Source organism: Pelecanus crispus, chromosome 18 (genome assembly GCF_030463565.1).
Source record: "Pelecanus crispus isolate bPelCri1 chromosome 18, bPelCri1.pri, whole genome shotgun sequence".
NCBI classification, from domain to species: domain Eukaryota; kingdom Metazoa; phylum Chordata; class Aves; order Pelecaniformes; family Pelecanidae; genus Pelecanus; species Pelecanus crispus.
Genome location: NC_134660.1, coordinates 2822644 through 2846129, shown reverse-complemented (window position 1 = coordinate 2846129; position 23486 = coordinate 2822644). Strand labels below are relative to the sequence as shown.

The following is a 23486-nucleotide window of genomic DNA, read 5'->3' as shown; positions in this document are numbered from 1 at the left end:
GCCCAGCGGTGGAACTCGTTAGCTGGTAGTCTACCTAGAATATTGTCGAGGCAGGGGCGATACTTGTTTTGCTTTAACTTCAGCTGCACAGGAGGGCTGGAAGCTACTTATGCTGGAAGCTTAATCTCAACACCTCCTGTCACTCTATGGACCTCAGCATCTCATACGTGAAATAAAGTGGGCAACGAAGATTTCCAATATTCTTGTTCCTATTACTTTATTTAGGGACAAAGCAATACTCTTTCTGCTTAATTTCAACTGTATTGAAAGCTAGAGTTCAACTTGTAACAGTTTTCTAATACTAAATGAATGCATATTCAATGCAAGCTAACTACAACAACATTCACTTTCCAATTACAGTATGAATATTGTTTTGCACTTATTATAAAATGAATTAACGTTGTAGTTAGATGCCTCCTTTCTAATAATTTATACGCTGTTCTAGATTGTCCTGAGGCCCAAACTACTGCTTACTCAACAGAAACATATACTTGATTGCAAATATAAATATTTTAGATCTCTTGTCACATATAGTCAACTCTCATTTTAATTTCATACACTGCACATGGGGGTAAGAATCTACTTGTTTGTTCAAAAGGACTACAGCGTGTATGGCTGCAGGTATACTGTTATAAATGATTCAACAGTTCATTTGTGTTTTATCTTTTATTCAAAATAATAACAAAGGAGGCCAAACTACCTGGGGAGTTCTTCTCAAACACAGATGAACAGATGAAAATCCCTTTAATGATACGGAGCGGGTGGGCAATATGCTGTGTGCTATCTGTGCTGAAACCAGTCACATTGTGTGTCAACAGAGGTGGGGTTTATAACTATAGTGCTTCCTCTTGGGAAGGTTTGAAAGGTATAAAGGTTTCCAGAGCACACACTGCTCTTCAGTTCAGCGCTCTCTGTCTGTGTAGATTTAGCTGTTTCATTTTAGAAGCCAAAGAGCACAATGGCGTTCTCTAGCCAAAGCTCTCGGTGGGGTACAAGCACTCGCTTCCAACCTGCTGCACCCAGTGTCAGTGGTTTAAGCTCCAGGAAAACGGCCATCCAAAAGATTCAGGCACCTAGCGTCTATGGGGGAGCTGGTGGCTATGGCACCCGCATATCTACCAGCACCAACTACGGACAAGGCTTCGGTGGGAACTTCCAGCTTAGTATTACTCGTAATGATGTGCTGCTCAGTGGCAACGAAAAATCAGCTATGCAAGATCTAAACGACCGTTTGGCTTTGTATCTGGAGAAGGTGCGTTCTCTGGAAAAGGCAAACTCCCTGATTGAAAAGCAGATCAAGGAGTGGCATGAGAAGAACACCACAGACGTAAGGCATGACTATAGCTCGTACTTTAAAACAATTGAAGATCTCCAAAATCAGGTAAGGTATCGTATAGCCATCTATAAATATATGAATTGCAATTATCGGAGAGATAGATAATAATCTATTGCAGAAAATGTACTTTTCCAAATTGCAATTGTCTCAGCTAAGAAAAATAAACGCTTTATTTTGATCAGATACAAATTAGTGACATTTTACATAATTTGTAATACTAGATATATGTCTGCAGATGTGAGTAATCTCATACATGAAAAATCTTTGAATCAAAATTCATTAATTCTATTCTATTTGCCTTAGGTAGTTTTAATTAGTGAAAATACTGATGGTAATTTACATATTTAAATATAGTTTAGCATCTGTGGATTTCAAAATGTTTTTTTTAGAACAGACTGCCAAATGCTCAGAAAAAATAATAATCACTACTTGAAATAGTAAATTACCACTATAAACAATAAAATATTCCCACAGCAATCAGCTGACAAATTTCTCAAATTATGTTTCCAGTGAACTTCCTTAAACCTTTCCCCTCTTACTTTTCACCAGTTCTATTTCCCATCCTTCAAAAGCAGATCCTTTCCAGAGAGCAGTTCATCCCAACTATTTTATATACCTATTTTATGACAGGATAATTTACCTCTGGAAAGATCCTAATTCCTTCTATGCACTTCAAAGGGAACTTAGCTTAAACCTAGATGACTAGTAGACAGCTAAAGTTAAGCAAGATGAAGCTCACATGCAGTATTAACTTCCAGGAATGGATCAAGTGTGCATTTGTGTGCAAAGATTCATCACTTTTAGAATCACAGAATCATAGAATGCTTTGGGTTGGAAGGGACCTTGAGAGATCATCTAGCCCAACCCCCCTGCAGTGAGCAAGGACTGAACCCGTCAACCATTCCTTTTTAGATTGGTGCTGCACAGCTGGAAAATGCAAGGCTTGTCCTGCAGATTGACAATGCCAAACTGGCTGCTGATGATTTTAGACTGAAGTAAGTTCCATGATCATTTCATAAATTCTTTCATGTTCCTCTTATTCATGAAAGCTTCTAGTCATCAGTATCAAAGCTGAGAAGTAAACATCTTTTAATGCAAAGTTAAATAAAAAGAAAAATTTTACAACTAAAGCTGTAGTAGTTACCGATTCTAACATTTACATCAAACAGTTGCATTTTCATAATGACAAAACAAGCCTTATTTTACAGGTATGAGAGTGAATACCTGCTCAGGCAAAGTGTTGAGAATGACATTAATGGCCTGCTCCAAGTTCGTGATGACTTGACTTTGACAAAAGCTGATTTAGAGTCACAGATCGAAAGTGTGAATGAAGAACAAGCTTTTCTTAAAAAGAAACATGAGGAGGTGAGAGAAGCGAGCACTGTCAGGGAGAGATTTTCTTAAAGTGGCATACATAAACTCAGTCTCACTACGAATAATGAAATCTTCACGGTTAATCTGAAAGAATATTACACTTATGGTGGGATTCAGCTCCAGATTAGCACAGCAAAATTTACGTACCTATTCATATATTATCTACGTGAATGCGCCTACGGTTCTATTCTAATCAACTGAGAGACAGTCAATAAAACAGACATAGCCTAGAGAGTGATTCATCTCGCTGTAGAGCAAACACCTATTGCCTGGTCAGCTGGGACACTCTCTGGTCTCTACGGGTTGTAACAGCAGCTCTGGCTCATGCAGCGATACCTACAAGTCAGATATGTGTACTGGGTATCTCCTAAGAGTCTAAGCTCAAACTGAACCTCACCCTTAGCGTTACATTTATAGTTTCAAAGACCTACAAAGCTAAGAATGTTAGACAACCACTGTTTATTTCCCCTTTTCAAGTAAAGACACAAACTGAAATCCTAAATTCAAAATGACTGTTAAATGGTAACAAAATCTCAATTATGGCATATGCCCAAGCTTTCCTCTTAGTGGCATACTATCAACTTCAAAAGTGTAAATTCCTTGTCACAGTGCAGAAAATATGTTCTTTAAGCACTGTATTAGAAAGATTCAACCTAGAAAAACAGCCAGCCTAGCCACACACTTAAAACTGTGCTATGCAGGACTGAAGCATTTGTATCATTTCTGGAAGCAGTATAACTGCGTGCAGCACTAACTGATATCCAAGCTATTAGGCATCAAAGGCTGAACAGCTCCAGAAACTAAGAGTGAAGGTTTTCTTTAAGAGTAATTTGTGGTTTAGGATTTGCTACCCCACAAAAGTATACAAATGGGAACCACGACTTCTACACTCATTCCATAGATCTGGTCCTGAGGAAGTCATCTTTTTATAAGAGGCTTCCCTAGGATACAGCATTTATTGCTACAAAATAAGTAAAAAGTTCTAACATGGAATCATAAAATCATAGAATCATTTAGGTTGGAAAAGACTTTAAGATCATCAAGTTCAACATGAGGTGCACTAAACAGTATTTACAAGGTGATTAAGTTATCTTGCCCTGAGGTGCTATTAAAGAATTACTTCTATGTCTGTAGATTTTGAACTTGCTTCCAATATTCAGGATTGAAAGTTCCCTATAGCTGATGCTAATACAATCCTCGTTGCTGTAGGATGTTGACAGATGGCGCAAGCAGGTGAGCGGCTCAGTTAACGTAGAGATGGATGCTGCTCCAAGTATTGATCTTGCAATTGTTATGGAAAACATGAGAAAGCAATACGAAGAAATGGCAGAAAAGAACCGTCAAGAAGCCAAAGAACAATTTGAAAAGCAGGTAAGGTCAATTACTTAAACATCAGCAAGAACCTCAGTCATGTCTAGTTGCAGCTTACAGTCCCTCCGTTTTTGTATTTCAGACAGAACAACTGAACCAGGAAGTAGCGATCAGCACTGAAGAGCTGCAAGCCCAGAGAAAAGAGCTCACTGACCGGAGACATAGCTCTCAGGGCCTGGAGCTAGAATTACAGTCCCAGCTTAACATGGTAAATAATAAAGAGTACTTGAAATAAGGACTGTGTTTAGTAGACAGTTACATGGATAAATATAGAAACTGAGAGGCTTTTCAGTCAAAAAGTTATTTTAACTCAAAAATATATTCTCTTGAATAATACATCTCTGTTCTTTTGATCGGCTCTAGAAAAAGTCTTTAGAACACACGCTGCTTGAAACCGAAGCACTTTATAATTATCAGCTACAGCAAATACAGGGAACAGTTGCTAATTTAGAGGCTCAACTGAGGCAACGCCGAGCTGACCTGGAGGGTCAGAGTAACGAATACAGTATATTGCTGGATATCAAGACTCGCCTGGAAACGGAGATCGCCACATACCGCCGTCTGCTGGAAGGAGAGGACAGCGGGTGAGGACATACACGCACTGTGCTTGTTGGTTTACTTTCGTACGACAGCAAACAACATTGCAAATACTGTCTATATCCACAGAGGGTGAAAGTGTAAAATCTGCCACTTTCCAACTGGTTTGTGGGGGAAAGTCTGTTGCCCAGTTCTCAACTGTAGATTCAGAGCAGGGTGCAGTTCGTGCTCAGTTTCAGAAGCTGCTGTGGAAGTTGGTTGAGTTTGTCTCTCTCAGCCTCTGCATAGGTATGTACTGTTACTCTTCGTGAGCTGAGTAGCTGCATAAATGTTCACACTCTATAAGCATCAGTAATTCAATTTTGGATCGACTTGTCCATAACTGTAATGACTGTAGCTTCTGGAGGCCTGGGCTAGATTTTTTTTAACCTGGTTCAGACACCACAGCACCTAGTCACACTAGAGCAGGCACTTGGCAAGAGCACACTGACCTTCTCTTGCAGTCCATGGCAAGTTTTGCAGCCTGCACTGGATTATGCTCTGCTCTACCTCTGTCACTAGTAGCCAAGCTACTTAAAAATTTGAAGAGGAGCAAGTGAGCTGACACTAAATGGTCAGATAGTCCAGTATCCCATATTCTGTAGTGAAAAAAGCAGACATCTGTGAACATGGGGCAAGCAGAAGTGGTAATTCCCCCCAAGATTCTACCTGTTCAGCTGTTCTAGCTCAGGAACTAGACCGGGCAGATCTGCCTGAGCTGAAGTCGTAGCATTGCAGAAATGAGTCTGCAGATTAATTTCACCTATAGCAAGTTTTACTTTAACAGAGAAAACTCATTTAAATACCTGGTTAAATGTCTTGATGAAAGGGCATTACCTTGTCTTGATTAAATATACAGGAAATGTACAAGGATGTTTCTTCAATATGTTAGCCACCATATATTTATATTTTTTTAATTTATATTTTGAACAGACATTTCCAAGTGGATGTACCTCCAGCAGAGCCTGAAAAAGGTATGTCATACCAACTTCCTTGTTTTTTGATGGTTGCCTGTTGAAATGTTATGGAACTAAGTAGCCTGATATAAACCAACACCGTTTCAGAGCAAATAATCAACCAGCAGAATCTTACATCAAGCAAGCGACTGTGTGAATAGATAACCTATAGGGATTACACAAAACCTGGCTTTATGTATATAATTCAAGTGCCCAAAGTAAAACCACAGACTCCTTGAAGAGCCACGAGAATGACAGAGAATTATCGAATTACCCTCTGGAGGACTTCAGAGGCATCTGCTTCTCTCCGGTGATTACACAGAGAGACTAGGCTCCTAAATGAAGTACCTAGTTTAATAGCAAAAATATCCATTTCAGTGAAAATTACTCCCAGGTTTTAGGTCTAGACGTTTGTGCTAAACTGAAGCAAAACTATCTGAAGGGATAGAGAGTTATTCAACACAATGTCTATAGTATTACGGGTAACACACAGGATGTTCAAAGGAAGAGAAACCATATCCTCCACACCCCAAAACTTTACTTCACAGTAACTATGCATTGAAAAGATGCCTTTATCTATGTTCTCATTGGTGGAATTGCTGCTAGTATTATGGTAATATTATTCTGTCAATATTCATTGCATTTAATTAATTCTCTGTTCAATTTCATTACCAGAATCAAGTAAAATTAAGAAGATCAAGACAATTGTTGAAGAGGTGGTTGATGGCAAGGTTGTCTCCTCTGAGGTCAAAGAGATTGAAGAGAAGCTGTAAATGGCACCAGCAGAGAAGAGACAGCCTCTGAGCTTCTTGGAGCTGATGCCAAAACTAAAAGATTAAACTTCATAAAGAATCCAGTCTAATTCTGCCTAAAACCCAGAAGGGTTAAAATATGCCAAACTATCAAATCTCAAACAATCTTTGTCTCTGTGTGTGTGTGTGTGTTGGGGGGGTGTTAATAAAAATCGGTAATTTCAAAGTACAGGATTTTGGGTTTACTTACATAGTGACTAAATGCCTTGATGAAAAAACCCAAATCACCCTGTTATAAATGCATAACTGTTTCCAAGACAGAGAAAAACTGAAGTATTCATTTTTACTTACATCAAAGTCTTAAAATTACATTAAAAACCTTCCTCAGTAAAATTTAGAAAGTCAAATGACTTATAGCATGAATTTACCATAGCTTTTAAAATATCTAAATTAAATTTGGAAAAAATACTGAAGCAATGTTTACTGTTGAAGTTTCAAAGCACTAAGCTGGTGAAAGTCATTAGATGAAGACACGGGACAAAATTTGCTCATGTGCTTAACAGGCTCTGCATAGAAATGGACTCTTCTGAAAGCACTATGAGAATTTTTTCTTCATTTTTTCCAGACAGTTCACTTCAACATCTGGTGCCTTAAGTTTTCTCACACTTTCAGCATACTAATAAATGAAAAGTTTTTAGAAGAGAGATGCTATTTCTGAAACCTTGATGGACACCTTATCAAAACTTTACAGAAAAGAATTTACCAGATACAAATGATACACTCTCTATCAAACAGGTTAGTTTAATTGCAACCCAGCAATCCCAGCAAAGTTTAGCAATCTATTTTTTGCTTTTATGTACTAGCACATTTAGAGTAGATTTGGTTTTAAAAAGGCATTCAAATGTTGATTCAGTGCACCTCTTCTGAACTTAAACTACCATTCAAAGGTAATGCAGCTTTACTTCAGTAAAAAATGATTTTCAAATAAATAAGAAGTGTCAATTTGCATTTCATAGTAAATTAAAATGAATAAAGAAATTGAAGAAGCCTATTTATTATTTTTCACTCTCTGTGAATGTTTATATCACCAGGGACTATAGCAAGCAAAGATATCTTATCAATAAGAATATATTTTGCCTTTCAGTTCGGAAATAAAAAGAGCACCGCCTCTATTAAACCTTTCTCTGCCGATAACTGCACGTACCCTTTCCCACACAGTGTAAGTTTCCTATGCCACACCCAGGTCTTCAGTACAGGGACTTTATGTTTTCCTCTTGACAACATAAACACAAAAACCTCTTCCTTTTGAAATCTCACCTGCCCAGTGTGTTATTTACCGTACCTAAACAGCTGCCAAAGAAAATAATCCTTTGCTTTCACTATCATGACTCACTGATACCAGGCTATCAATTCATTTCTACATAAATGAAATGATTTACCTGAACCTTTGATCTACTGCTTATAATACATTTCTGCCCAAAAAAGCATCCATGCTCCTGGATGCAGATAAATTAAAAATGAATACATTTCAGTTGACAAATCCAATGATATAATTAAGCCAGGACAAAGAAAAAACAATTTTCTGTTCACCAAACTAACTTCAAAAGAAAAGTATATTGGTTTTGAAGGACTTCCATGTCTAAACCTGCAACCAGAAGAGCTATATTTGATCTTTAGATTTATATTATAGAAAACACAAAATACAGAAATCATTATCCTTATTTTGAGATAATAGCAAACTATTTAGAAGAAACTATGGTCAGTTTTCAGCTCAAAAGTATAAACTGTTGGTATAGGCTATGCATATCACAAATATTTCAATGATGAAAGGTTTAGGGCAGAAAACACAATTACAAATTATATTCAGTATAATCAAGTACATTTATGTTTTCTTATGAATGATCAACCTGCAGATCACTGAATGTCCATATGCCTCTTCATACACTTCTGTTGATCACTTTTCTTACTTCTTATTAAACATACAAGGAGCACTAATCTGGCAGAGGTTTATGCCAGAAAAGTATTATGAAAAGAAACATATTTTTGACATGAACACTGGGAAGTATGATATGAAAGGAATCACTCCCCTGACTTAAGCATACTTCTATAATAATAGCCCCAAACCAAGAAAGCAATGAATATGTAATGACAAAAAAATTATTTAGGAGGGATTTAAATGCGAAAAGAAATTTTTGTGCTCCACTGCACATGGCAAAACATAATTGTGATGTCTTAGCTCTACTCCACCCATTTCCCCTCATACAGCAAATACCTGGAGGGCACCAGATTTCCAGTCCCATTAGCAATTTAGATTGGCACATATCATTTAGTTCGGTCAGGACATGCTAAACTGACTTCCCCTCCAAACAAGAGAGAGAGAGAAAGAATTAAAGATCTTCCTAGGGGGTGGGGACTGCTATTGAAACACCCGCTGCCTTCCCTATATAAAGGTTAAACTGTTTTCTGATCTGCCTTGCTCTGTGTTGTACGCTTCACATAACAGATCAGGGCACCTTGAGCACCATGGCCTTTCCTGTGCACATGAGTGGTGGATCCCGGCAATTCACTTCTCGGAGTGGATTTGGCGGGGGATCTCTGAGAATGTCTAGTTCCAGCAGCGGAGGAGGCTTTGGTGGCGGTGGACTTGGGTTTGGTGGTGGATCTGGCGGAGGTTTTGGCGCTACTTCTGTGCTTGGTTCTGGCTCTGGCTTCAGTGGGGGTTTTGGGAGTAGCGCAGGTGGAGGCTTTGGGAGTAGCTTAAGTAGTGGCTTTGGTGGAGGCTTTGGTAGTGGGTTAGGTGGTAGCTACGGAAGTGGCTTAGGCAGTGCTTTTGGTGGAGGTTTAGGAAGTGCTTTTGGCAGCAGCTCAGGCACTGGTTTTGGAGGTGGCTTTGGTAGTGGCTCAGGATCTGGTTTTGGAGGTGGTTTCGGCAGTGCTGGTGCTGGGGATGGTGGCCTTCTTTCTGGCTCAAAAAAAGAAACTATGCAGAACCTCAATGACCGTCTGGCTGCTTATCTGGACAAAGTACGATCTCTGGAGGATGCCAATACTGAGTTGGAGAGCAAAATCCGCGAATGGTATGAGAAAAACGGCCCTGGCACTGCTATCCCTGCATCTGGAAGTGACTACAGTAAATATTATCCTGTAATTGAAGATCTTCGAAACAAGGTAGCAAAGCAATGTACTTAACGTATCTTTACCTTTGTAATTCACCTAATAATGTTTTGGATAAAAATAACAAATTCCTTTCAGAAACCAAAAGCAAATTTATTCTACAGTACCGACGCTTGTAATAATGTCTGTCACATTGCACTGGTATCACCTGTTGTCTTTTTCTTGTATATTAACGGCAGTTCTGTAGCTATAGCACACAATGCTGCGTGACTCGGTCTAATTTCAATAAAGGAGAAGGCAGTGATGGAATCCAGTTCTACAAAGTCTTGTAGATTACAAAGGTTAAATTTTAGTAAGTTTCATATTTCTTACATCACAGATTCAATTCCTGAAATAGACAGACTACCTGGCAAGGTCTTCAGAGATTATAAACTATCTAGTCATACAATGCGAGCCGGTATTCTACCATTAAGTGAAGCATGCTGATTTGCAGAAGCTGAAAATCTGTCCTGTATCTTTTCATAGTAAATGATACAAGAGTCTAACAAACTACATTTAATATTACAATGGTATTTCGGATTACAGTTATGTAAATAGCTATATGGAGCTGCAAAGCCATTGGGCTATAAAATCATTCTCTGAACATTGTTTGTATTCCAGATCATTAATGCGACTATCGACAATGCAAGAATCATTCTGCAGGTCGATAATGCCAGACTGGCTGCTGATGATTTCAGACTGAAGTAAGTATATCTTAATATCACAAAAATTCTTACTTATATTTTAAGGAAAGAAATTATTAAACAATATTAAAATAATTATGTGCATTAAGATTTCATATTAAAAGCTATATAAGTATGTAGTAATAGTTTGTATTTGACCTCGTCAGCCACATAAAAAATCATATTTAATTACTTTATTTACAGATATGAGAATGAAGTGGCTCTTCACCAGAGTGTGGAAGCTGACATCAATGGTCTGCGCAGAGTTCTTGATGAGCTGACCTTGGCAAGAGCCGATTTGGAGATGCAGATTGAAAGCCTGAATGAAGAACTGGCTTATCTCAAGAAGAATCATGAAGAGGTACTTTTTTTTTTTTCCTTTGTGAATTCATAACAAGGCAGATAGAATTGTGAAACATCAAATTATTCCCTTATTTATGCCAGTGAAAGTTACTTGGTTTCATTATTTGTTTTGTTTGCTGTTCTTTTTTGAGTTTACTAAGTGAAAGAGTGAAAGAGTGAAAGAAATACACAAGCTATGGATTCCTGCTGAAACAGAATTTATATCACATGCGTTTCTTTACATATATTTTTGGTAGAACTATTTTGCCTTTTATTAACAGAAACTTTTCTTTATTTTATATCTCTCCAGGAGCTTCAGGGAATCCGAAGCAGTTCACTGGGCCAAGTCAGCGTTGAAATGGATGCTGCTCCAGGAACTGACCTGACCAAGCTTTTGAATGACATGAGGGGACAGTACGAAGTCATTGCTGAGCAAAATCGTAAAGAGGCTGAAGCATGGTTCAATGAAAAAGTAACAACCAGAGATAGCAAATTCAGCGAAATGCGTGTAAGGATGAGTTAAGTATTTGGAACAGTAAAATTACACTCTGTTCTTCCTTGTCATTTCAGAGTGGGGAGCTGAAAAGGGAAATCTCCACCAATACTGAGCAGCTTCAGTCAGGAAAGAGTGAGATCACCGATTTAAAACGGACTCTCCAGAGCCTGGAAATTGAACTACAATCTCAGCTTGCCATGGTATGTTCTAAGGAAGCTGCTAACTAGTCAGAGTAAATTTTCCAACTTCAAAAGTGTTGTCAGATCTTATACTGTTCTACAGGATTTAAGATTTGCATTTATTTCCTATTAAAGCCTGCACTCTTTTAGTTCCTAAATAGCAGTAATGTATATAATTGGATTGGAAGTAGCATGTTATAAAGCAGATCAACTTTTATGTTCACATTCAGTGAAGCAGCAAAGGCCAGTTTTCAAACTGGTATTTCAAGAAAAAAAAAATCTCTAAGTAATGGGGTTATACTTATTCCCATTAAACTATTTCAGTTGGTTTTGTCTTTGTAAAGAATTTTTTTTCCTCAATAGAGATTATTATCCTTCTTACACAGAAAAAATCCCTTGAAGACACTTTAGCAGAAACGGAAGGAGGTTACTGTACTCAGCTTTCACAAATGCAACTTCAGATTGGGAATCTGGAGTCTCAGCTGTTTCAGGTCAGGGCTGATATGGAGCGCCAGAATGCAGAGTATCAGCAACTTCTAGACATCAAGACTCGCCTGGAAATGGAGATTGAAACCTATCGTCGCTTGCTGGATGGCGAGTTTGTGTAAGTAACTAATTTACATAAAATATCTCCTTTGTTTTATTTTCTGTAGCAATATCCTTTCCAGGAAAAAAGAGGTAAAAACAAGTGGTACATTCACGAAAAGTAAGGCAGATACAATGATTCTTAAATAATACAGATATACTCTAACTGAGGAGAATGAACCATTTGCTCAGTATTTAAAATAATCTATCAATGCCACCATAAAAAGGGAATGTCTTCTGATCCTGCAATATTGCGTGTCTCTGATTCACTTGTAGGAGCGCAGGACAGGGAGTTACATTTGAAAGCTCATCCTTGACAGGGTCCAAATCACAAACACAATCACTGGATTCTTCTCAGGGTAGGTAGAACTTGATTGCATAAAATTTTGTTTCTAAAGTCATTCTTATAAATAAAATAATACATGCTATTCTGTTTAACTACATCATAGAGTTCATTATAACAAGAAGCCAGTTTGAAAGGAAAAGGATGTAACTGTTCATGTATGCATGCTGCTCTGGTTTATAATTTTTAACACTTTGATAAATATTTCTTTTGTTTATGATGTTTAGATCCTACCAAAACTAGAAAGATCAAGACAATTGTCGAAGAAGTGGTAGATGGAAAAGTTGTTGCATCCCATGTCAAGGAAGTTGAAGAGAAGATATAAGGCACAATCTGATACTGCAAAGGATCCATTCACTCCATGTTTTATCAAAGCCAGAATAGAAAAATAGTTTTGTTCTTTTGTATGAAGTGATAAAAATAGATTGGCTTTTTACTAAGATTCTTTTACATAAAACAAAGCCTGCATTTTCATTCTTAGCAGTCATGCAATATATTTTCTGCTTCAGTCTATTGGTATTACCTGTATTATTTTCATGGTGCTCTTTAAATATATCATCAATTCTTTGTTCAATAATTAGAAATATGGTGCACACTTTAGGCATTTAATTAGATACGCTTTTTTATAATTTTTAGTAATTAATAGAGAAAATAATTTTGCTATTCTAACTTCATTTTCCAGTTTTCTTGACTAATAAAAAGGACTCAATGAGCTTTAAGATACTAGTCTCCCTTTATTCTTCATTTAGGACCACTGCTCCTGATTCATATTTGCCATTTTATTGAGTATCTTGCTTTACCATATACTATGTGTGTGGTACAGTACTCCCCATTAATTTAAAGAAATAAATCTAATGCTAGAACACGTACATGGTAAAAAACCTGTTTAAACGTGGGATTAAAGGAATACTTGCCAAAGCTATCAATTTAAGAGAGAAGTTTTTGCAAACAGAACAACATAGTGCAGCGACTGCAGCTATAGCGGGAAAGGAGGGATACCCTGGTTTCGAAGCACCCCGCAACCCCAGCCATGAAGCGGTGGTTCCATCTCCCGGAGTGCCACCTGGTGGGAGCACGATCTGATCTTTTGAATCCTGCATTTGGCTTCCGGATGTCCAGCTCGAATGAACTATTTAGAGGAATCTCATCCAAAACAAAATGATGAACCAAAATACAATCCCCTTACAATTTATATCTAAGCCTTTGTTCCTGAGTCAAAATGTTGATGATTTTTGTGTGATTCTCAGATAAGACAAGGAAATTACTGTGACCTCTTACATGTATATTACTGTGTCTCTAGAATACAAACGTTCTGCACATTCTATCACAGCCCTTAAACATTTGACCCAAAATAAAATTTTAATGGGAGCACAGACTCCATACTGTGCTTCCATTCTGCTTTTTGTAAAACCCACCACTAGCATTTTTCCTGCTTCCTGCTTGAAACCAATAAAAGCCAGGGTAATTAAAACAATAAACAAAGAACTAAACCAGCATGGTAGAATCGCAACATCTAAAATCCAGTCAGTTAAAAGAAAAGGCACTGTGATAAATAACCCAAAGGAATGAAATAGATGTATTTTCTATATATGCCAGTACAAAGAGGGAAGAACTTGAAAACCTCTTCAGTAAATGCACCATCTTCAACAGTTTAAGGAAGTAATTTCTTTTCTAAAAGCATGGAACACAAATGCACCTCTTTTTTTCCCCCTTTAAAAACAGTGCTAATAAATAAGCGAAAAGAATCTTACTACATGCGATGTATTTCAATAAGATTTTTACTGTTGCAGACTATGTTTTTAAAATTTAAATAATTACGATATAAATCAAAATAATATCAGAAATAGACGAACTGAGGTTGTTTATGTAGCTGGGTATGATTACCAAGAGTACCATTACAGAGAAATTTTAAGAATATAGATTGAAGGAAATTTTTTCTTTTCCTAAGACAGGACAGCATTCATCATCTATCTTTCCTATCCATAATGTGTTTTCTCATATGTAGAAAACCTGAAACCGTAACATCTTCCCTGTTATTGACATCATCCTGATTTTGAAGAGAAAAATGTGTCTCTTGTCATCGTCTTCCAAAGACACATACACTTTCAGTATAAATGTATACAAAGAAATATGAAATAATGTACATACCTCAAGGACTGCAACTGTGATTGCTGTGAAATCATTATTCCCTACGTCATGCAATGTAGATTTCCACTGAAGAATCATGCAATTTACCTACATACACATTAATCCTGAATTTAACATTATGATCTAAAAGATGACTGAGAATTGCCTAGGGTGCAGTTTCGATGTATGTAAAACCTAGAAACCACTCTAGCTATTGTCTTGAGAGAAAGCAACAATGGTAAACCAAAGCAGTCTGCAATCACTCTAGCATTGTTATACTGTATCACAGAATCCAAATAATTGACACACAGTGTCTCAACTATAAAGTTAACTAAAATCCAACATCAGTAATAAAACGTGAACATTGAAAGTAGCTAGAATTCAAAATTACGTAAATCCTAGTAAAGATACAATTGCCTGCACCTACCAGCCTTTAGCCTTCAGGGATCTCTTAGCCTTTACACCTGAAAAAAAGAAGGAAAAAGAAAGCATTAGTGCTAATTCATTTTTTAAAATCTTTAAAAAATTTTATCAACCAGTAAACATTTAGCTCCTGGTAATATGAAGATTCATCCATAGATGCTTGTCGATGCATAAAGTTTGGTTTGTGGGACCAAATCCAATATCTCTGCAGACCTCTATATTGTATTTCAAACTTTACACATTTCTGGATTCATTTCTGGATGGTAGACAGCCTTGACTTTGCCTGATGTAAACAGAAGATGTTCTGAGTCCCAGGGAACCGAAAACAAACTGTAAACAATCAGTATTGCAATGGAAAGAAAAAGGAAGATTTTAAATTACATTTCAAGTTCTTATTTGCTTAAATACATAGGCTCTTCCTATTAATGCTTATACTGTCCTAAGGTATAATATCTTATGATTGTTTGATGGATTCCTAATGTTTTTATTATGTGACTGTTCTCATACCATCAATGAAAAACACTGTCAATATTTTGGTTTTAGAACTACATGAAACTAGAATAATTAAGACACTTCTGGAAAAGATAGTAGACAACAAAACATTCTCATCTCAGTCCAGGTCAGCTGAAAAACAGCCAGCTAAGAAAAATAAAATCAGAACACAGGATCCTTTTACATGTGCCAGCAGACAGAGCCAAGAACAAGGAAGCCTTATGCACACAAGGAGACTTTTAAGTGGTATAATACTTTCACTTCTAAAAAGACAAGTGTCTTGTAAAAGTTTACTGCCTTTTTTTCCTCATTTTACTGATGTATTCTTATTTGGAGCCTAAAAATGCGTTCTACTTAGTGAACTTTTATTTTTTACTGAAATCTGAATTTTTTTACTAAATATCTGGTATTGCGTGTTACCAAAAAGACTTTGAAAAATAGGTAAGAGCCGTTCTTAGCAGACAAGATCACTGGGATCATACAGCAGCTACAGAGAGCCAGGAAATAAGGAATTATTTGCAGAAGATACAGCACAGCAGACAACCTATACTTTCTACCTCCCTGGTAGCTGTCAGGAAAGGTGTAAGAATCTCTCATAATCTGCATATTCTGTGAACTGCACACACTGACACGCGGCAGAGGTACTGTAAACACCTTCAGAGACAAACCACGCACTTTTTCTGACAGCGGTTACCTATGTTTGAAGTGTTAATTTACCAGAACTTTGCACTCTGCAGAAGAGGAGCCAAACCCCTTGCCACAAGATCCACAAGCATTCTTTACCACTAGTGGTGCTGGCTCCTCTCCCGCTTTTTGCATTCCTGTCCATAAAAACACCACAATGTTGGGCAAGAGGATGCCCGGGAGCTCAGCTCTTTTTCAAAATGGGACAGTCCTCCACACTAGATCAGGTCAGCCACCTGAGGCTTCGCCTCGCCAAGTCTTAAAAACCTTCAAGGATGGAAATTCTGTAACATCCCGAAATAACCGGCTCCAGTGCCGCACAACTGCTTGGTGAAGGCACATTCCAGCAGCACTGCCACCAGTGCAGGTGTACTGCTGGGAAGCTGTTCCCTTCCCCTCTGCAGCACTCCCGTGCTGTGCAGTTGTAATTTTGTCCTTTGCCTTGTATCTCTCAACCTCACATTTCTGAGGTTATAAAAAACCATAGTTACAGTGTAACAAAAACATAAAGGCATGGTATGTATTCATTTCAGCACATAATTTAGGAATCATTATCTTAATCGCTGCAAAAGCGACAGATCTTTGCTTTATCAAACTTGCTTTTAGAAACGATTGGAAGCCTCTGACCTTCCAGTGCTTCCCCAAAAATAAAGCTCTGCAGCTTTAAAATCCGCCCGTACTTTCTCTCTCCCTCCTCTCACTGCAGGCAGCCAAGGCTCTGCAGCAGCCGGCTCACCCTATCAATAAGGTTCCGTTAGCCAAGGTGGAGGATGGGAGGGGAATGGATCCGTCCCGGCTCCTCAATGAGATCAGGGCAAAGTATGAAACGCTCATCACCAGAAATCAGATAGAGACCAGCATCTCAGCAAGGACCCAGGTAATGACTTCATACAGACATACACCTTCCAGAGTAAGGAGACAAGCCCTGTCTATACAATTCCTCCCTCAGCCTCTATGAGGTACAGTATTTCCTTTTCAATGCAGTGTATTATTGGGGAAGGGATTTTGATTTTACTGCAGTAAGATGTGAACTAGAAGATACGGAAATAGATTTTGTGTAGGGTATGAAATTCACACTAAACGAATGCTGTGTAATTCATCTGGATGTTTTTCTGTACCTGCAACAGTGAGATTGTTGTGATTTAAAAAATGATGTCATATGCTGTAACACGGTAACCTCTAGCACCATTTAGTTATCCCAGAGGAAAAGAGAATCTTGAAAATCTAAGGCAATGTAAAGAATCCATTTATATACAGAAAGCTTTACCATTTTTAGCACCTATATTAAAGAAAACTGTGCCTTTTCAAGAACTATTTTATGTTGTTCACAGTAAAACTGTCATACTCTTCAGCAAATATGATTTCTTCTTTCATACAGATTGATTAAATGTTATCAACACACAATGCTACTATTCTAGATTTACATACAAAAAAATCTCTAAAACCCAACTGAACTTTGAAATAAAATGGCAAAACAATTTTTGGCCACCAAATGTCAAGAAATTCAGGGTGAAAATCAGGTATTATATCACCCTGTTGTACTTGTTAGGCATTGCAGAAATTCTGGAGGTTTTTTTTAACCACAGGCCAGACTACTGCTGCAATCTGGCTGATCTACACAGTAATCCAATGACACACAGCAGCTATAAACTAGACAGTTAAGCCAAGTTTATATTTGTGTTTGGCACAAAGCAGCCAATGTATGTTGATATAGTCTTGTCACATAAATTCTGCAGTACCCAGGCAAAAAAAGGATAAGCAAAGAATATTGAGTGTTCACTTGTGGATTAGCCAAATCCAGATTTTTCACCAAAAGGATGGCATGGTGTAATTAGAATAGGTCAGTATGTTATGGGGGAAAAAAAGATACTTATTGTACTGGCTTCATAAGACCTGAATTAAAGAGTTTATTTCCTTGGAGTTGATGGCATCATATAAGAACCTACATAAAGCAGTAAAATATGCAGAAGAGCACGTATTGTTTCAAGTGCTTATGGCATCTTCACCACTTGCAGTAAAAATCAGAATCAAAAAGGAAAAATAACTTTCATAAGCAAAACAATCATTCTGGAAGTTAAATACATGAACACATTAACTAAATCAAAGATGAGCCCAAATCTAAAATGACCCCACAAGTGCTCAGGGTTGGCTTAAAAAACCTACTTTTAATAGGATAAAAAAAAAAGAAAACAACCCACACTTTCTTGCAAACACAATACAGTGCTTGTCTGACTATTTACTTTTTTCCTAATAAGAAGCTTCAGTCTTACGGATGGCAAATTATCTCAATATTTTAGAGCAGGATTAAGCTTAGAACAGGCACTTCACTTCTGAATTGTCACATTTAACATGGGTGACAGCATATACTCGGAGAACACACCAATTCCTTCCTTCCTGTGATAGGTAAATCTTAAATAAGCTGTCCTTAGAGGACAAGGAAAAGTTGTAGGTTTGGATAAAGACGCTATTCATATTTAAATGAATGGAGGTACTTGCTCGCAAATGACAATCTGAAATCTAGTCAATGACTACATCAGGCAAAAACGTAATTACAGCAATTGTCAACTGTGACATATTCATGCAACCACTCAAAAGTGCTCCCTCTCTATAAAGCTGTTCTTAGAAATCAAAAATACATTAAAAACAAAGAACCTTATTCAAACCTGGAGGTTTGAACTGACAGCAAGTCCTCCAATTTCCATGAAGTTAAGCCCATTTACACTAGAGGTGAATAAGGTCTAAATACAACTGGTTAATTTGTATGGGAATTCCTCCACAACAATATGTTAGGGATAAAGATGTTAGGGATAAAGATGTGGCCAACTACTCATCAAACACAGCAGGATAAGGGCTTCCTGTCTACATGGCACATAAAATATTAACTCATCACTGTTAGCTTTAACAAATTTATGCGAGTCTAAAAAAATACCAACTAGAGATCTTTATCTATTTTATTTTCATTATTTGAATATTTTTTAGTATTGTTATCTTTTTTATATCCCCTGTAGCTAGAAGAAGCTACAATTAGAAGAATGGACAAAGATGCAGAAGCATTAAAGGCAGCCAGAGCAGAACTCTGTGAGGCGAGACGGCAGTGGCACCACATGCAGATCGAAATTGAATCTCTCCACGCTGTGGTAAGCATCATAAAATGAAACTTGAAATCTCCTGGAAAAATATAAATCTTTTTATTGATGTAAACTATTGCACAATTCAGTTTACGTAACAATCACATCCATTATACAGCGGAAATACAACAAACACAGAAATGCATAGCTTTGCGGTGGACTTTCAGCTCGTCACACAGAGCACTAACCAACAAGCAATAACCCAGTCATTTGCTCACATTTAGGAGTATCATATGTTTTGATTCAGGATCTGCCATACAAAATACACGTTTTCATGTTTTCACGCCTGTCAAATATATATTTGCATGGTACTCCATCATCAAGTTCCTGGGCATTCTGCCTTAACCAATTCACCTGAGGTTTATAACTTTTTTTGAATGTGTGGTCCAAATTTATCAATTAATTCATGATGAAATATGTCAGCAATTTACTGATTTCAGTAATATAGATAAGCTACAAGAGCACATAGACCACTCAGTTTTCATACAGTACTGAGCTGGATATCATTTTAACCATACAGGTAAAATCGGAGATCTGTAAAATCAATGGTAGTGGATTGCTGGTACAACAGAAAGCTACATTTTTTAATCCAATCTTAAATTATTACAGATTTGGCTGGAAATTTTCTCAGCAAAAGTGTTATCTTGAAAGCTTTACTCCTGCTCCTAAAGAATATCCTTTTAAGAACCGATGTAAAAGTACAGAGACTGGTAATGAAAAGTATATAGAACATCTTTACACATACCTTTTCCAAATCTTAAAATATGAGTTAAATTTCACAGGAAAAGGGTTTGGAACGCTCATTGCGTGCCACAGAGCAGCAGTACCACATGCAACTACAAAATTTAGAAGCTGAGATTGAATGCTTAGAGAAAGAGCTACTGGAAGTGAGAAGAGGTATTGAGAAACAGCTTCAAGAACATGAAATTCTCCTGAACACGAGGATGAAACTGGAGGAGGAGATAGCAACATACCGCAGTCTGCTTGAGCAAGAAGAGAACAGGTACTAGTTGTTCAGAAAAAAAGTACTCAAATTTATCTTCTGTTTCAGAACTTTTCATTGAAATAATCATCAGAATTGTAAATACATGAACCAATCGTTAAAAAAATACAGTATAAAATCCTTAGAAATGGTTTCATTGTAACTTAACTTCACTGATTCCGCACTTTCTGGAGCTCAGTATCTCCACGATGTGTTGCAGATAACAGCACGCTTACTGCATCCTCACTCGAGGCACTGCACGTTGCTGCAGACTTTGTACCCCGTCAGCCGCATGACGTGGACTCTGTTTGTCTCAGACCATTGACGAAGCAAGTCCACGCGCGTGAAGTTCTGGGAGAGGAGTTCACATCTCATCGCATGAGAGATGGCCATTTGCATGGGGAGTTCATACTACTCGGTGTCATTCAAAGTGTGGCAAGGCACACATTAGGATGCTATTTAAGAATATGCCTTGTAGTGACATTCTGCTTTGGTTGTAACTCTTCATGTCTGCCCTTTCCCTGGCGCACAAACACCACTGTTTCGAAATGTGGACATGAGAGGGGCAGCTATACAAATGTAAACAACAAGGAGGATAAGGAAAAGGCAAAATATCATGCCTTGCACTCAGCACTGGTATCTTGACAAAACCAGGCATGCGATTCTGAAATCTTTCAGTGGAACATTGCCTCTCTCTACAGAAAATCGAGAGTTTCAGTCCAGGAACCTCACATGTTTGCCTAAGAAGATTCCAAACGGGAGTCCGTTTCAGATTTAATGCTTCTAACTCTGTGAAAACACACACAATTCAGTACTAATAAAATTCAGTAACACTTCCTAGCATACAACAAGCTGACTAAAAACTGTCTGAAAATAATGATGAAATTGCACAGATACTTTCTGTAATTTTCTTCATTCCTACACTCAGAATGAGAAACCTTAACAAACAGCTACTACAGTCAAACAGAACTTCTCATGGTTCTCATATTTTTAAATTTTTCATAGTTGTTCATAAGACAAGTTTTGATTAAAGTAATTCAATATTATTAGATGAGTGTAATAATTTTTATTTTTGCAGGTTTCGTTGCTGTATACCTGACCAGAAGGATGACAAAAAGCCTACCACTAGCAAGATTGCCTTTACACTGCCTTCAGGTGAGTTTTTAGACACTTTCCCCTTAGGGGATTATGGCCCGAAAGAGGGTTCCTAACTACTGACAAATTACTGGATATTACAAAAGGATCTTCTTCCAATGTGGCAGGAGGAAAAATACCTCCAGGTACTGTGTCCTGACCTTACTCTTCTGCATGCCTACTATATCTGCATTTTCTTTTACAGATAGTGTAAAGAAGCATGAAACTGAGAAGGTGGAACTGATGACAAAACAAGCAATCCTAGATGGAAATATTATGAAGGAAAGCGCTGAAGCTCATGGCACTGTACAGTAAGATAAACATTAATTTAACAAAATAACAATTGAAAGTAAATGTTAGGCATTACATTTCAGTAGCTTTGAGTTTTCCTTTATTTAGTATCTGTTATATCATGCCCTCACAGCCAAGAAGCTCCAGAATAAGTGATAGTTCTTGAAGGTATACCGAATGGCATGTTTTAACAATACATTAAATTTTAAAGTTCCTTTTATTAGCATTTACCTCATGAGCTAACAATATCATGATGATGCTTCTGATTTGTAATTTCTATTTCTGTTAAGAATGAAACCATGAATAATTCATCTAGTTAAGGTTGAAAGCAAAAGAGCCCATACCATGTTTGTGAAGTCCCTCTGGGGCATATTTATGCACATAAATTCAGGCTTGGCTGCTCTAACTTGCTATTTGGAAACCCCTACGTTTCACCAATTACCAAACAGGGAATAGAGAGCTTGGCTCCTAAACAGGCATGTGAAAGTCTGTTAGCATGTATTATTCACCTTAAATTACTTTAATAGTATTGGATTGCCTCATTCTTTTTTCTGTTGCTCTTTAAGTTCTTTTGTAGACTAGCATTTAACATTACATTTAAAACAAACTGTACTGTACCATGTCACTAATACTTAACTGTAGTCAGCTGTTGAAACCATATAGAAATTTGGATTAAAAATTCATGCCTTCACATGGTCCATCATACACACTCCCTACCTGAAGCTTATTTGCATACAGGAGCTTTGTTCATCCTACACAGTCAGTCAGATTTGCACGGGGCTACTCGGCTGGGTACAGTTTACTCCACCTGAGTAAGGCCCCCAGAGTCGGACTTCTAGATCTGGATCCTGACACATACTTAGAGGATTAAATCAGTAGGATTTGGATGCCTAAATATTATCGAATCAGCTGGTTTTCAATTTTCTGTATTTTACTTCTGTCCTTTTTTTATTTTTTAATTTAATGTAGATCTAAATTCTGAGGTTTGGATCTGAACTAGATTTTTCTCCTCCCTATTTTGAAGGCTTTCAGATGCAGGAATTCTGTTCTGCCCACTACAGTACTGAGGTTTCTTGCAAAGGTTTTGAGCTTGGATTCCAAACTTTCTCCTTGGAAACAAATTGCCTGATGTGTTTGGAGCAGTGGTTTTATATCCGTGTCCACTTAAAAGTACAAAAACAAGAATATAATGAACCCACACCCTTTATTTAGCTTTTCTGGAGAATAAACCGGTGAAAAAAAAATTCTAGTCTCAGCACTCATCTAAAATAACTTGAGACTTTATTATGCAATTTCTCTCTAAATTTTAAAAGCAGTCCTGAAGACAGATAATTCATATTGCCTAAAGGATCATAAATACATTTGCTTTATTGTTTCAGGACAGAAAAAGTGGATGAAGTCATTAAAGAATGGGAAGGTTCTTTCTTTAAGGACAACCCTCGCTTAAGGAAAAAATCAGTTTCATTGCGCTTTGATCTCCACCTAGCAGCAACAGATGAAGGCTGTTTACACACTAAAAAGAAAACTCTTCCCGACATTGAAGTCAGGCTGGTAATGAGGAGATCTTGCAGTATTCCTTCTATCAAACCTTAACCTACAGCAAATTAACCCAAAGTTCATCTCCAATGGGCTCTGGAAATAAACTGTAGATGGACTTACACAGCCTCCTATCTTGCTACAACTACGAAATCTTACTAAGTACTTTGATTAAATCAATGAAAACATACAAGTCTTTTAAAAGAAAGGGAGAAGAGCAAGGGAGTTAAGATTCCAAGAAACCTAACTTCTACTAGTTTTATACTCTGGGTGCAGCCCTTCAATTTTCTCATTATTGTTGTTTTGTAGAATGTCACCAAATATTACAAAAATTAAACTATAACTTTATACTGTGACATATTCTGCCTTTGTAGAAGAGAATTCGTTTTCTCCTTCTGGAAATGAGAACTGCGTATTTCATTCTCTTAATTATTCAATATTGCATACACATGACTGATGAATCCTTGTAATAATTTATATCACAACTGTCATACTTCTTGAAATATATTTTAAAATAACACTTTCTAACAGCAAAAATTACAT

General features: G+C 37.3%; 3 protein-coding genes across 5 annotated transcripts; all 3 read left to right on the top strand.

Moving 5' to 3' along the window:
- The first annotated feature begins 958 nt into the window (after positions 1 to 958).
- LOC104035908 (keratin, type I cytoskeletal 20) lies at positions 959 to 6386 on the top strand. Of its 2 annotated transcripts, none has more exons than XM_075722831.1 (8): positions 959 to 1381; positions 2249 to 2331; positions 2545 to 2701; positions 3920 to 4081; positions 4164 to 4289; positions 4445 to 4665; positions 5591 to 5631; positions 6289 to 6386. In XM_075722831.1, the coding sequence occupies exons 1-8, from the start codon at positions 959 to 961 to the stop codon at positions 6384 to 6386; spliced, it is 1311 nt and encodes a 436-aa protein (XP_075578946.1). The 2 variants fall into 2 exon arrangements, with proteins under 2 accessions (XP_075578946.1, XP_075578945.1); XM_075722830.1 differs by lacking the exon at positions 5591 to 5631 and adding an exon at positions 4758 to 4834.
- Positions 6387 to 8888: 2502 nt separating this feature from the next.
- On the top strand, positions 8889 to 12471 carry LOC104035890 (keratin, type I cytoskeletal 12). The gene is made up of 8 exons (XM_075722828.1): positions 8889 to 9533; positions 10140 to 10222; positions 10406 to 10562; positions 10854 to 11015; positions 11114 to 11239; positions 11605 to 11822; positions 12080 to 12162; positions 12374 to 12471. Exons 1-8 carry the CDS (start codon positions 8889 to 8891, stop codon positions 12469 to 12471), a joined length of 1572 nt encoding a protein of 523 aa, XP_075578943.1.
- Positions 12472 to 16653: 4182 nt separating this feature from the next.
- KRT222 (keratin 222) lies at positions 16654 to 23000 on the top strand. Of its 2 annotated transcripts, none has more exons than XM_009489358.1 (6): positions 16654 to 16749; positions 18881 to 19009; positions 19783 to 20003; positions 21061 to 21137; positions 21322 to 21427; positions 22787 to 23000. In XM_009489358.1, exons 1-6 carry the CDS (start codon positions 16654 to 16656, stop codon positions 22998 to 23000), a joined length of 843 nt encoding a protein of 280 aa, XP_009487633.1. The 2 variants fall into 2 exon arrangements, with proteins under 2 accessions (XP_009487633.1, XP_009487626.1); XM_009489351.1 differs by having other exon boundaries at positions 21295 to 21427.
- The last annotated feature ends 486 nt before the right edge of the window (positions 23001 to 23486 follow it).

Excerpts from the sequence above, each read along its gene's own strand:
- LOC104035908 (XM_075722830.1), top strand. The coding sequence starts at position 959 with ATGGCGTTCTCTAGCCAAAGCTCTCGGTGGGGTACAAGCACTCGCTTC. Across the intron at positions 2,702-3,919 it reads TTAAAAAGAAACATGAGGAG|GATGTTGACAGATGGCGCAA; the intron begins GTGAGAGAAGCG and ends TCGTTGCTGTAG. Across the intron at positions 4,290-4,444 it reads TACAGTCCCAGCTTAACATG|AAAAAGTCTTTAGAACACAC; the intron begins GTAAATAATAAA and ends GATCGGCTCTAG.
- LOC104035890 (XM_075722828.1), top strand. The coding sequence starts at position 8,889 with ATGGCCTTTCCTGTGCACATGAGTGGTGGATCCCGGCAATTCACTTCT. Across the intron at positions 10,223-10,405 it reads GCTGATGATTTCAGACTGAA|ATATGAGAATGAAGTGGCTC; the intron begins GTAAGTATATCT and ends CTTTATTTACAG. Across the intron at positions 11,240-11,604 it reads TACAATCTCAGCTTGCCATG|AAAAAATCCCTTGAAGACAC; the intron begins GTATGTTCTAAG and ends CTTCTTACACAG.
- KRT222 (XM_009489351.1), top strand. The coding sequence starts at position 16,654 with ATGGATCCGTCCCGGCTCCTCAATGAGATCAGGGCAAAGTATGAAACG. Across the intron at positions 16,750-18,880 it reads GCATCTCAGCAAGGACCCAG|CTAGAAGAAGCTACAATTAG; the intron begins GTAATGACTTCA and ends TATCCCCTGTAG. Across the intron at positions 21,428-22,786 it reads GAAGCTCATGGCACTGTACA|GACAGAAAAAGTGGATGAAG; the intron begins GTAAGATAAACA and ends TTATTGTTTCAG.